Source organism: Musca vetustissima, unplaced genomic scaffold (assembly GCF_032173495.1).
Source record: "Musca vetustissima isolate MV318-11 ecotype Yass unplaced genomic scaffold, APGP_CSIRO_Mvet_v1 utg7685, whole genome shotgun sequence".
NCBI classification, from domain to species: domain Eukaryota; kingdom Metazoa; phylum Arthropoda; class Insecta; order Diptera; family Muscidae; genus Musca; species Musca vetustissima.
Genome location: NW_026887687.1, coordinates 491,549 through 505,850, shown reverse-complemented (window position 1 = coordinate 505,850; position 14,302 = coordinate 491,549). Strand labels below are relative to the sequence as shown.

The 14,302-nt window shown below is 32.9% G+C and overlaps 1 protein-coding gene across 1 annotated transcript; it reads right to left on the bottom strand.

The window, feature by feature from the left end:
- Positions 1-3,081: 3,081 nt before the first annotated feature.
- On the bottom strand, positions 3,082-3,446 carry LOC133335378 (uncharacterized). Its single transcript, XM_061543657.1, has 2 exons — positions 3,277-3,446; positions 3,082-3,190 (listed from the first exon to the last, which is right to left on the bottom strand). Exons 1-2 carry the CDS (start codon positions 3,444-3,446, stop codon positions 3,082-3,084), a joined length of 279 nt encoding a protein of 92 aa, XP_061399641.1.
- Positions 3,447-14,302: the final 10,856 nt, after the last annotated feature.

The window sequence follows — 14,302 nt, the reverse complement described above, 5'->3', positions numbered from 1 at the left end:
TGGAATAGATCCATAAATTTTAATTGCCTAAACGCCTCGTTTTTTTCTGTTGTTATTCTTGGCATTGCTTACAAAAAGGGGTGGGTGCACCACCTCCTGCCTGCTTGTCATCGTCTTCTGATGGAATTTTTCTTTCTTTACGATTGTGGTGGCTCAATTAGATTGGCAAAAGAAATATGATTTACACAATATTTTAATTGCTATTAATTTGTAAGATTTTTGTTCTATAGTGTACAAAACACAAATACAACTGTTATGTTACCCCGAAGAAGGAACAAATATGGGGCCAAAATATAAACCCATATATATCCTTCCAAATCTCAACTCTATCACATGAATTTTTAAGGCTATTTTTGGGGGACCGTTTTATGTTAATATTTAAATAGACGATTTTTTACAAAAATTTTAGTAGCACAATTTTTAGGTGTACTGTCGGAGGTATAGGAATTTATTTAAGGACTTTTTTCAAATTAACATCAGAAGATTTTTAAGACTATTTTCATGTGGACCATCAGAACAATAAGCATATATTTTTTAGGAATATTTTTTGGTGGATCAATAGCTTGGATTTTTAAAGTATTTTTGGGTTAGTTTTGCAAAGGATGTCAAATGTACATGACAACTTTAAACATTAGTTCAAAAAAAATCTGACCATTGAACGGGGTTTTTAACAAATATAATTGTCGTAGCCCCAACCATTCCAACAATTATTTAAAAAATATTAACCTAACAGAAATTCTTTGGCACAATTATTTCGATGACAATATTATGTCAAGGTTTTGAGAACATTTAATATTTTATGCGACACAAATGTGTGCTGCTAACCACAGACCATATGTTCGGCAACATTTTTGGTTATTAGCTGAACAGATGCGATAGATGAATGAACTAACAAAATACTAAAAATATTGGCACATATTTAGTTTTCAGAAAATGCGCTATTAACAACTACATACATATACGCGAAAACAATTTTAAAACGAATATTCCATCCTGACGTCATATCAGAATATTGACTAAATTAGCGGCATATTTATGTAGATGAAAAAGAAACCACCGGCTATTGGCCAACAAGAAAAAATAGAGTGCTTAAGAAAAATTGATTTTAGTTTGAACCGCAAACCCCATCAACATCATCGCCAATGTCAGTGGTTGGCTATCAGTGATAAATTGGCTAATATGTCCATTATTGGCTGCCAGCCATGGTGGCGAATGATATTTACAAAAGAAAAAAATAAGAGAATAATGAAAAATGTTAACTATTAATTGTTCTTCATTTGTTTGGTCACCGCTGAAACATTGTTTTTTTCAAGAAGATGGCTGATTTGGGCGCCAGTTTTACAAAGGGCAAATATTATAAAAATTGTCGGTTTTGGGTAATAATATCAAAATTATTTTAGGTAATTTTACTCAACTCTCTCAATTACAAACTAAAGAAATTAGGCCTAATGTTAATTGGGACTAACAAAAATAAATTCAACATGAAATAGAACGTATTGGAAAATATTGTTTAGAAATTCACACTATTGGTTCTAAAAGTCCTTTGGAAAATATTATTTCCAAGACTACACTTTTGGGTCTGAAAGTCCTTGGAAAATATTCTTTAAATATTCATACTCAGATGTAGCTCAGATGGTCCTTAGAAAACTATTCTTTAAAAATCCACGCTTATTCCTTAAATAGTTCTTCGAAAAAATATACTTAAAAATACTGGCTTGTAGTTCACATGGTACTCTGAAAAATATTCTTAAAAACCACTCTTGTAGCTCAGATAGTCCATAGAGAAGTATTCTTTAAAAATCCACGCTTAAAGCTCTGATAGTCTTTAGAAAAATATTCTTAAAAAATCCAAGCTTGTAACTCAGACGGTCCTTTTAAAAATGTTCTGTAAAAATCCTTGCTTAACTCTGATATTCTTTAAAAAACCACGTTTGCAGCTTAGATGTTCCTTTAAAAAAGATTCTTTAAAGAATCCAGGCTTAGCTCTAATAGTGCTTTGAAAAATATTCTTGTAAAATCCACGATAATAGCTCTGATAGTCTTTAGAAAAATGTTCTTAAAAATTTACACTTATGGGAAGTGTTCTTTAAAAATCCATGCTTGGCTGATAGACGTTAGAATTTTTTTTTTTTTTTTAAAATTTTCGAAATTTTATAAAACAATATAAATATTCTTTAAACAATCCACAACTATAATTTGAAAAAGTTCTTATAAAATCCACGATTGTACATCTGAAAGTCTTTAGAAAAATTTTCTCAAACAAAATCGCGATAATGGGTCCTTTGAAAAATTTTCTTTAAAATCTATGCTGGGCTAATAGTCCTTATTGAAAACGCTTTAAACAATTTACTCCTATAGATCTGATAGTCCTTCAGAATTAAAAAACTGAGCTCATTGAAAAATCGGGTAAAAAATCCACACTCAAAGTTTTGATAGAGACTACCCTTATGTCCTTACAAATTATTCCTAAAAAATAAAATTTGTCCCCTAACAAATCATACCAAACCTTGATCCCTAATATAGTTCAGTTCATTCACATGTAAATTTTATTTTGAAACACTATTCAAACCTATGGAAATTGACATTTTATTTCCAAAGTTTTATGAAATTTGATTACAAATGGATATTGACAAATTATCTAGGTCGTAAGCGAATAATTAAAAAAATACAAATTTAATATTTTTCTCAATTCTATTGCAGATCTTTCACATCCCGTTTTAAGGCAGTAAAGGAAAATTCAAAATTACATTTTTCCATTTTTCGTTTGGGCTTTGTAAAGAGGAAACTTCTAAAAGCATTGACGGTGTATGTGGCCACAGCTACCATTTGTCAAATGGCATCGAAATGCAAGTGAATTAAAAACAAAATTCAAAAAAAAAAAAATGTCTTCGTAGTTAAGTTCTAATCAAAGTTTGTAATTTTATTTAAATATTTAAAAAACACGTTCTATGTCACATATATCTACATATGTATATATGCATGTCTATAAGGATGGGTATATCTTGACAAATAAACTCTTTAAAATATCAATATTTATAAATACTTTGCAATTTTTATTTCTGATGCCATAACATTTCTTTCTCACACTACCATGCGTTTATCTCTCGGCTGTGTCTGTGCCTCAAAAATCACAGACCATGATTTTTCGGCATGTTGTATTTTCTTCGGCACGTTCAAAGATTGAGTTTTTCTAAAAAGAAATAATTATAATTTACAACATGGCTCAGTATCATAAGATATTCGAATATATTATCTAATTTCCAAATCAAATCTTACCTTAAATCATGCAACACCTTTTGACAATCTTCGGGAATACATAGCAATTTAGGCTTAGGCCGTAATTCAAATAAATCACTATTTGACTTGTTCGATGTTGTGGCACACAGCATCCCACTTCCTGGAGTAGATTGTAGGGATCGAATTTTTGGTACAGCACCGTTAGACATTTTTTTCTTGTATTTTTGTTTTCACCAAAAGAAAATATGAAAATTAAAGAAATATTTATTTTCGAATTTTCTACTGTACTGACATTTAACGATGTCAGATATCGACATTATAGCTATGTTCCAGAACCTGCACGAATGCAAAATGATAAAAAAATGTCCTTTATTGGTCTGTTCCTGCAATAATCTATTAATTTTTTTCTTCGATATTATAAAGGAAAAAAATTACATTTTTGCAGGTTCTGGAACAGACAATGATATCGACAATATAGTACAAATTAGTAGATTCTTACAGTCCTGGATCTGATCATATATGTTTCTTTATATAAACGCAGTAATCGGAGAAATATAGCAAGGAGGGAACGATTATAGAGCTCAACTCTTCCGAAATGCATGTCCTCTAGACAAGCATATTCTTTGGTGACCTCTAGAACAGACAATAATTCAATTGTTGGACCATTTGTTCTCCTAAATATTCGGTCATGTTTTCCTAAATATACGGTCATTACCAGAAAGTATAGTCTACCGAAATACAAAATTTCGTGACGATGTCATTCAAATATCAACGCTACTGGATGTCTTCAAAAAATCCACGCTTTGGCTGCGATAGTCCTTTACGAATAACTCTTTAAAAACGAAATATACGCTCCCCCGGATCCGATAGTCCTTAATATGATATTTAAAAAATCCTCGATAGACCTAAGAAAAAAATATTCAAAAACGTACCGCATTAAACGGCATACATTAGAACTTTTTACCGGGCTAACCTACTTTATGAGGATTTATTTGACATATATGCAAAGGAATTGACAATTGGAACCCACTTGGTTAACGAAATCCGGTTAAATGTAAACGATTATTTCACTGGTTATTGACATTATAGTTTCGTTCAAGAACCTACAAATTATTTTGTACACTGAGAGCGATTTTGAATTTTTTCCCATTTCTAGTTTTACTACTAAAAAAAGTACTGGAACAGACCCTATGTTAACCCTTTATTTTTTTTCAAATGTACTTCTTTACCTAATTTGTCAATAATTTTTCAAAAAAAATTCCCCATTTTTTTTAAAACATTTTGTGTCATAAACTTCAAAATAATAATAAAAAAATAATTTTCAGCATAAAGTCGATAAAACAAATAAAATATAAGAATTTGTAAGAAATTCCCCTCGAAACATGGTTCGTTACAACCGAATAGTGGTCGCGATCCTGATGATACCCTACATAGCTGGTGGCATCTATTTGGGCGTACTTCTCATGAGGAGATACCATTGTGATTCGAGATATTATTATTCGGGAGATCCAGCTTTGAATGATGCTGAAGCGCCTAAAAAGAAAAAAGATGGAAAGGATGAAAAGGCTAAATTAGTAGATGAGAATAATGCCCTTGTTCTTGAACCACAAAAACATTTGGATGAACGTTATTGTGCCGGAGGCTATCATCGATTATTGTGTTTGATTGCAACTTTGTTGCTGGGATTTAGTGAGTTTTTGAAAAAGAAACAAATCAATAGGAAATTTAATTAATTATTTTGGATTAATCGCAGCCATTATTATTTATCGCCTGCTAAATGGATACCGTACCCGCACCGTCAAATACATTCATTTGCTTCTGCATTTGATCACCTTGAGTCTGCTCGTGGGCAGTATCTGGTGTACCCGTTATAACATGTACACCATATCCTACCACAAATACGATTATCACACCACATCTTCATGGGTGGTATTATCTCTATACGTTGCTCAGGTTCTGCTTCCAAGTCATATGCCTTCATTTGCTTCGGTTCTATTTAATTGATTTAAACTATTTCTTTGTAGTTTGTTGGTGGGCTCTCGATCTTCGCCTATTTCTATGAGAATAGGAGATTACGTTTGTTGGCTGCCCCCTTCCATGATATTATCGGCATTTGGTTATACATTAGTTTTGTGGCCTGCATCATCTCGGGCAAACGTCACGCCCTAATGGATTATTCGGAAGCGAATGATATCTGGTTCACTGGTGTGGCCTATGCAACATTTGCTTGCATTCTCATTGTCATTCTAAGTCCATTCTTTGAATGGGATCTGGTAGGTAAGGCTTGGGATTGTTGGATATTATTAATTTTCTTATTTTAGGTGGGACCTTTGTAAATGCCATATGGGAATTCAAGATTTGTGCATTTTGAATTTAATATTTTTTTCGAAATAAATGTTAATTTCGTTCAATGGAAGATGTTCACTGTTGCAGTTCTTATTGTTGGAGAATGCTAATGGCAAACGAACAATAGAAGTTTGTAATGTTAATAATTAAAAAATTAGGATTTAAAATAATTTGTCTGCATTACCGTTATATTCGAAATCGCTTAAAACTACGCAGTCTATAATTACATATCGATTGCGAATATTATCGGCAAATTTGGTTGAAAATCGGCCAAACTATAACATTGTTTACATTTTCATACGATTAAGTCAAAATTAAAAGCATTTTGACAGCTCGGGTGAAATCATCTGGCCTTTTTGACCATTGTGCCGACAATAATTTCGCTTTTATGACGTTTTTGTACTTTTTACAACGTGTCAAATCTATAGGCATTGATATGAGTTATATTTTGGTAATTTTTTGGTTATTTTTCTTTTATAAAAGCACTTTTGGTCATTTTAGGTCACATGAAAATGGTGTACATGTTTGTATGAGAAAAACAAAGCATCAGCATGATCTTCAACCCATGTGAACGTGAACACGTTGCTTCTATCAAATTATGTAGCATATTTTTAGGCGCTTTATTTAACATGACAATTACACAGTATTGTGAATATCCATATTTATCTACGCTCAACGGCATAAACGAAGGTTATGTTAAGTTTTTCATTCCGTTTGGCTTCCTACCTCCCCGAAATCTTCTGGATCGGAATAAACTTTATTTATATATCGCTCCACAAATATATATATATATGGGCAATATTGCCAATTTTTAACATAGCTGAAGCGGAGGTTCACCCCTTTATAACTCGTGAACTACTTAAGTATATGAAAAAAAGTGAATAGTTTTGGGTTAATTGATCTGTCCTTGCAAACTGTTCATGATATTGACCTCCAAACTTTATCTTGGTGGAAGCTGTGTCTACTTTAATGTAAAAAATGTGTAAAAACAGGTTGAGTCGAACCAGTTTTTTTATGTTCTCTATCGATTTGTGACTAAGCAACTCATTGCACGGTCTTTGTGTCAAAATAAAACTAGAAGCCAACAAAATGGGGACTACGCCCCTTATGTATTATTTTTCAAAATTTTAACTGAATATACCTTTAAATGATGCTGACATTTTGAGGCTCGGTTTTGAGTGTTTTTTTTTTAATTTTACTTCTAGCTTTAATACGCAAACAGGAATTTATAAAAATCGATTATAAGATTATTGTAGTCGCGAATCTGGGTAATTTGATATGTATTTTGTGTATGTAGTATGCACAGCTTCAGAGTAATACTCATCCGAAGGTGCGAATTTTGTGCGATCAAATTTCTAAAAAACCTATTTTTCGGGCCAAATTTTTAGATCTCTCAACTGAATGATATGGGTACCCGCGATCAATAAGGTTTTTTACGTTTCGGATGATATAAAATCTTCTTCCTGAAAATCCATCTACTAGAACGGCGGGAACTGGCCTTCCAAAAACACGAAATTTGACAAAAAATGTTTTTGAAAATATCGCGGATTTATTTGCGTTTTCTATGGATCATTTCCGCTTCAATAAATGACCTCATACGGATTTTGATCTTGTTCGAAAAGAGAACTTTAAAAACTGCAGCCGAAAGAGAGATGTACCCAATTTATCTCAAAACTAGTGTGAGCCGGCACATCCATAGATAGATCGATGTATTTTTTTTAGGGTGCACACCGAAATCGGATGCGCGTTAATGGCATATGGAGTTTTCGAAAATTATTCGCGTTTTACGATTTTTTGGGTACTTCAATGTAACGTGCGGCACATCTTAGCCGTCAAATGAAATTTCGCAAAATATATATGGATTGGAAGGTAAACTTCAGTACTTCCTGGAAACCGCATGCGCATCAAATGATTTTGAGAATTACGCGATTTAGACGCAATTTATCTCAAAAATAGTGTGAGCTGGCACATCCATGGTTCTTAATGGACCACATTGAAATCGATATAGATCGATGTATTTTTTTAGGGTGCACACCGAAATCGGATGCGCGTTAATGGCATATGGAGTTTTCGAAAATTATTCGCGTTTTACGATTTTTTGGGTACTTCAATGTAACGTGCGGCACATCTTAGCCGTCAAATGAAATTTCGCAAAATATATATATTAAAACCTCGATAACTTTTGCGCGCATCAACCAAAAATTTGATCGCGAACGGTTTCGGAGTCAGAACATTTTTCTCTATATGTGTACCAAAAATCATAGATGTGCCACAAAAACAAAAAAGCTGATTTTTTGAAAATGGAATATTAAAAAATTGGCAATATTGTCCATATATATAGACCTCATATTATTTACCGTCTTTCTCCCATATGACTTTAAGGGACCATATGGCAAATAGTTTTATAGAGGACCATATAACACTTTAATAAAATCCTTATTATCCTTAACTATGGTGATGGAGATTTTTTATACCCTCAGTCTTATGGCTACTGATGGTATATATACATTGCAGACGCTTTGGAGTTGATTTACAAATGTCCTTCCGTAATATTTTTTTCAAACATAGTTCAAGTTCGAAGACGTGGAATTTGAGTCCACTAATTTTATAATATCATGCGAACGGGCTAGCTGAAGATGGGACCCATTGGTCCACTCCTTCTGGTACCTCCCCATATTATATAAATCCAATATAAGGCGAATGGAATGACCTTGACGTAATAGTTTTATCATGCCTAGATTAAGTCCGAAGATGGGATCCATTAGTCTACTCCTCGTGGTCAAAATTTTCAATATTTTTAAATTGGAATGTCCGATTTGAACAAAACTTTATACAACCGATTATTTAAAAACAACTGGGTATTTCTACAGCAGATCTTCTTTTGAGACGTAATGAAGGTCTTATAAAAATATCAACGAGTATTGCTTATAAAGGGCGTTTTTAATAAAAATACAATCGTACTGGTTCTGATGCAATTGGTTGTATTGAGTTTTGTTGTTCTTAATGAATCGAAAATATTACTTTAAAATAATTTCCTTTTTTTGCTTCTGCGAAGAATATGCCTTCGTTGAATCTCACATATTTTTATAACTTTTCATAACGACACACTTTACGTAATTGTTGCTCTTACATTTATGGTTACAGAATAACCCATCCGAATTATTTCACAGACCAAGCGTCACCAAACTTTTAGTGATTTGACCATTGAAACTATGGCCAAATGGCAAAATAAATAAACCGCTAAACAACCAACCTTCAGCCCCCTCAACAACGGACAAAATATTTTTGGTGGCAGCTACCAGGTGTTTTTATAGTAATTTGTCATTCGAAAACAAATCAAATAAATCATATCGACCGAAATCGACGTCACTGCGCTTTAATGACCCAAAACAAGCAACAACAAAATTGACACAATCGCAAAAAAGCAGTACCATTAAGTGTACTTAAAATATCCATCAATTGCACATAAATAGGAAATCAAAAATAAAATCAAAACAATACGAGTTTCATTCCTTGAATTACCTTGATTTTATTTGCAAAAATGTAATTCCAATATGCTAAAAATTCAATTGAATTGTGAAAAAAAAACACATCGAAATGTTTGCTCTTGCCCATTTGAACCTCTAATGACGAACGTCAAGTTTAAATGGCGACCTTGCCTTAAGCACCACATCTGTTGCGGCTACTCTAATTTAAAGATGAAACAATGTACGGACGCACACACACGCACGCAGACACTCATTTACTGGAACGTATCACTTCCCAAAGCAAGATTTCGATAATGAAAAAACCTGCGAAGCAAAAGAATTAGAAAAAAATCTATCGTAACAATCAATCAGTAGGTCATTAATTCGTCATGCCTACTATTATTCACTTAAATATTTAAAGTATTTTTTGGAGCACTTCAACATTCCAATCTGAATTTTAAGAACATTTTCTAAAACGATGTGTGGTATTCACAACGACATTCACATACCCTATAGATTTCCCAGCATTATTTTTAATCCTTTAGTTAATTTTATTGGTTGTCTATTTGTTTCACTGATTCTGCAACTTCCTAATGAAAGGTCCAAATTTCACAAAATGTTATGCGGAAAATCTGATCCATTCATAGACAAAATAAACTATTGCTTAAAATTTGTAAATGTGTTCACGAAGAGGAAATGCTGTCAGCCCCCATCGGTAGGGTATTTCCCATATGATTTGTTTGGGTAGCAATTCAAAAACCGCTTAGTAATTAAAGCATCGTTTTTAAATATTCCGACACTTGTTTAGAGGTAAAAATAATTGACAAACGAATTAATTCTGACATTAACGGAGCAACAAATCCATTTATGTGCAAAACATTCAATACGCACTTATCTTCGTATTTATATCGACCAAGATAACCAATATTTCATTGACGCACAGTGGACGATTTTTAATCAACATTTTTAAAAGACTAATAAAAATGTGATGTACGAGGGTTAATATATAAAGGGCGATTTTCTAAGAGCTATTGGAAAGTTTTTAAAAATCATTATTTGAATTTTTGAAGATAACGTCCAAAAAATCAATCTTTATCTGGCATTGGCAACACCAAGTATTGCCTGGAGCAATTTGACACTTCCATTGGAAAGTTTGACATTTTATAATCAGTACGGTTGTACGTACGATCAAGTGTTGTATTTTTTATAGTGACTGCGCTAGGAAGCACCATCCACTATAAACCACTGGTTTAATGAATTAAATACTAGTTGACAGTCGGTCAAAGACAAATATCGTCCACCTTGCTGCAAAATAGTTTGTTCTACTAAGATTCCGCACAATTTGGCTGAACTTCCACAGTGATTTGGACATTCAGAATACCTTAAAATCCACAAGAAAATTTATGAGAGAACTGTGTTATGGTAAATTGTTTCCAGGAGAAAATGAAATACCAAACTACGGGCAATCAGATTAAAAATAGAACATACCAAAAAAGAAGTGGACCGATATTGATAATTTTTGGTATGGGGATCTGATACCCTATCCAAAACATCAAATTAGAACCAATTCGATTGGTTGACGTGCCAAAGTCCATAAAATATCGAATATCCATTATCCAGGTATCGTTATATGGGTTCCATCCTGAATATTGGGCCCATCTATACCAATAAAAAAGTAAAGTGATTGACTGACTGACTTAACGATTTTCAACGCCCAGACGAAACAGCTGAAGCTAAAATGTTGAAATTTTGGGTGAGGGTCAATCTTGCCCCAAGGGTGACATATAAGGCTGTTTTTTTTTTTTTTTTTTTTTTTTTGGAAATTTATACTAGAAGGTATCGGAAAGTACTTAAAAGTAATAAATATTGTATAATTTGTATTTGACGAACCGGTAGAGCTAGAACTCTGAAATTTAGATTGAGGGTATTGATAAAGTCTACCAAAGGGTTTTTGGAATTTCGAATTATAAGTATCCGCAAAGTACTAAAATGTACTAAATTTGGTACAATTTTTCAATCTGTGAACGGATAGAGCTAAAAAAATTGGAATGCGAATCATGTTCATTATAATGAGGTGGTTTTGGAAGTGTGTACTCATGTATACGAAAAGTACTAAATGTACTAAACAGTACTAAATTTGAACTTGGCGAAACTGATGGAGTTGGAATCCTGAAAATTCACATTACATTACCGTCCGAGTGTAGGATTAGATTATGTAGGTAGTTTTGGAAATTGTTTACTTATGTACACAAAAACTACCAAATCGTACTAAAATTGGTACAATTTTGATTTGGGAAAACCGATGGTACTAAATGCTACCAAATTTGGATTTGGGTGATATATTTTGAAATTTGCAGTTAGGATCACTGTTGGGGTGTAGGATTGGTCTGTGTGGGAAGTCATGGAAATTCATATTAATGCGTACTAAATTTGGTACAATTAAAATTTTGGATGAAACGATAGAGCTGGAATCCTAACATTTGGGGTATATACGAAATACATACTAAAGTCGAGATTTGGGAGGTACCATTATATGGAATCTACCCTAAAAAGTAGACCAATATTGACCATTTTTGTTAGGAAGATATATCAAAATACACACATTCATTTGAAAAACTTGGAGAGCTATACCAAAACGTGACCAATATATACATTTTCCAATACCAAATCTCCTGGGAGTAGTAGCAATGTATGTTCAAAATTTCAAATGTCTATATTAAATATTGCGATCTCTATCGTGATTTTAAAAGACGCGCATGCCTAAATCGGCTTCATAGAATCTCCGACATGTACAAAGGGAATGACTACACCATGTAATGCATCAAAAGGAGATCTTAACAAAACAGCAATCAAACATAAATATTTAAAAAAAATTGAGCCAAATTGTTCATGGAAGGAAAAGTTCGAATCAAATAATCTCCACTTTCTTCGGCCAAACTTACCATATGACACTTTTTGCCTGAAGTCTTCGGGAAAATCAAAAAAAAAAAAAACATACAAGAGAAGGTGAATATTGTGCACCATGACTATATCACATATCGGCTCAAACCAGCGCATTTTTGGTCGCCAAAAACGAGGAATTATTCCGCACTTCTTTTTGATAATAAATATTCACATAAATTAAAAAATATATTAGGCCAAAAATATATAACAGTTGTCCTCAAAGTATCTACATAACATAAAATATTTAATATTGTTTTTCATAAAATCAAAAAATACAAACACCTCACCCACTGTGCCACTGTAAAAGAAATATTTTAATGAATGAATGCCTTCAAGACAAGTGTGGCGAGCGTGACACACAAACAGACACACACGCAACAATGCTACGCTATCAAAGAACAATTAACAGGTAGTAGTTGGAGTAGTAGGGCAGTGGAGCCAATGATTCAGCATTGAATTGGAGTGGGAGAATTATCGACGAAGAAACCCGAACGCACACACACACACTCAACACTGATCACTGATAGACATCTAAACAGATCAGCAACAAATCATTTGACAATTGAAATTGAAATCAACATCAAAATAAAAAAAAAAACAAAATAGAAATATTTTAAGTATTAAAACTTAATAATACATTATAAGGTGATTTATGTACATCCACACACACACCATGGTAAGTATCGGATGTCTGTTACTGCCAATAGCACAACAAAAACAAAATGACAACAATTAGTTATAAAGTATCTTAAACTAATTTGTGATTTGTGTGTGTTTTTAATTTACCATTATTATTTGGTCTTGTTTTGATTGTTGTTGTAGTTCTGGTTTATTATTATTTTATTTTATTAAGCGTTGTTTCCGCCAAGTTGTTCTGTTACTGTGTGTGGTATTTTTTGTTCGAACTTCTTCATAGACAAATTGCGTTCGATATTGTGGCCGTTGGCCGTGTTAATGGAATGCTTAAATTTGGTGCTTGTCCACTTGAATAGAAAAAATAAACGGCCAGAGTCAATGGGATTCTTCGTCGTCGATGTCGCCTAACAACGGGGGAAGTTTGACTTTGGTGTCGATTTGGTGGATGCTTAAAGATCTGAAGGCCTCTTCTTCTTCTTAGCCACCATCAAGTACTAGTTTTAATTTCAATTTTTGATTGTAGTATAAATAGTCGCCGTTGTTCTTTATTTGACAACAGTTCCTATTACATACTCTACGAATTAACAAAGAGCCCATCTTCTATTGTATAGTGTCGGGTGGTAGCATCAAAAGCGGAAGTAAATTCTATAGTCGAAGAAAACAAAATGGTAAGTGTTAGACATAGGGAGGATGCAATTAAAGAACATTTGGATTATTAAGGAACAATGTGTGGAAATAAAATAGGAATACGTAAAGTTTTGAATGAAAGCCGATTTCCAGTTATAATTGAAAGTATTGAGTTATGTGTGATAATCGATAATAACATATTATTTATTTATTTTTTTTGGAACTTCAAAATGATGTGTGATCATGAAGATTTATAACCTAATTTTACTCCTCTTACATGTAATAAAAATAATTAAAAAAAGAAATGAATATTTACAAATCGGGCGACACAATTTTGCCAAAGAGAGAATCAATGGTGAGTGGTTTTCCAATATATAGAGCATTCATCCTTCTACGCAGTTTTTCCTTTTCATAATCACAATTATCATCAGAAAAAGCGATGCTGTTTTCAGTCGAAGATTAAACATTTTGTCATTGGGCGCCACGACTGAGCTGTATGGATTTTAGCCATGATTTCTGCCTTTTGCTAGGCGTTGATTTAAGCCGATGTGAAAGAGTTCGCAATACTATTTCAAACCAATACATAGTCATTTTCATACAGATTTGCCCTACCAAAATTTTGTACCTCTGCCGTGACAACTGGACAGTATTATAAAATTTTAATATTATTTTCCAGTATTGACCGCATAAAAAATGTAATATTTTCATATCCCTGTAAAAAAAAAATTCGAATCAGAAATTATCTCCACTTCTATATGGTATTTGTCCACATATTAGAATTGTAAAATTTTTAGTAACAATTTAAGTTAAACCCCTTTAAACTTCTAACATATATTCCACATTGAAGTGAAACATTCCACACTCTTCTTCAATGTAATTCAAGGCCATTAAATACACCCAATAATAACGTTACTTCCTCATCCTGTATCCTTGACCTACTACTATTAACCATTATACAAAGACAATATTTACTCACCCCGCTTGTTGCCCTCTTCTGATTTCAGAAAACACTTCTGGTATCATTAGCAATTATTGCTGTTGTCACA

What these genes read in the sequence shown, in the direction of transcription:
- LOC133335378 (XM_061543657.1), bottom strand. Translation starts at nt 3,446, where the DNA reads ATGTCTAACGGTGCTGTACCAAAAATTCGATCCCTACAATCTACTCCA. An exon ending in AAGGTGTTGCATGATTTAAG is followed by an intron (nt 3,191 to 3,276) that starts GTAAGATTTGAT and finishes ATTTCTTTTTAG; the next exon opens with AAAAACTCAATCTTTGAACG.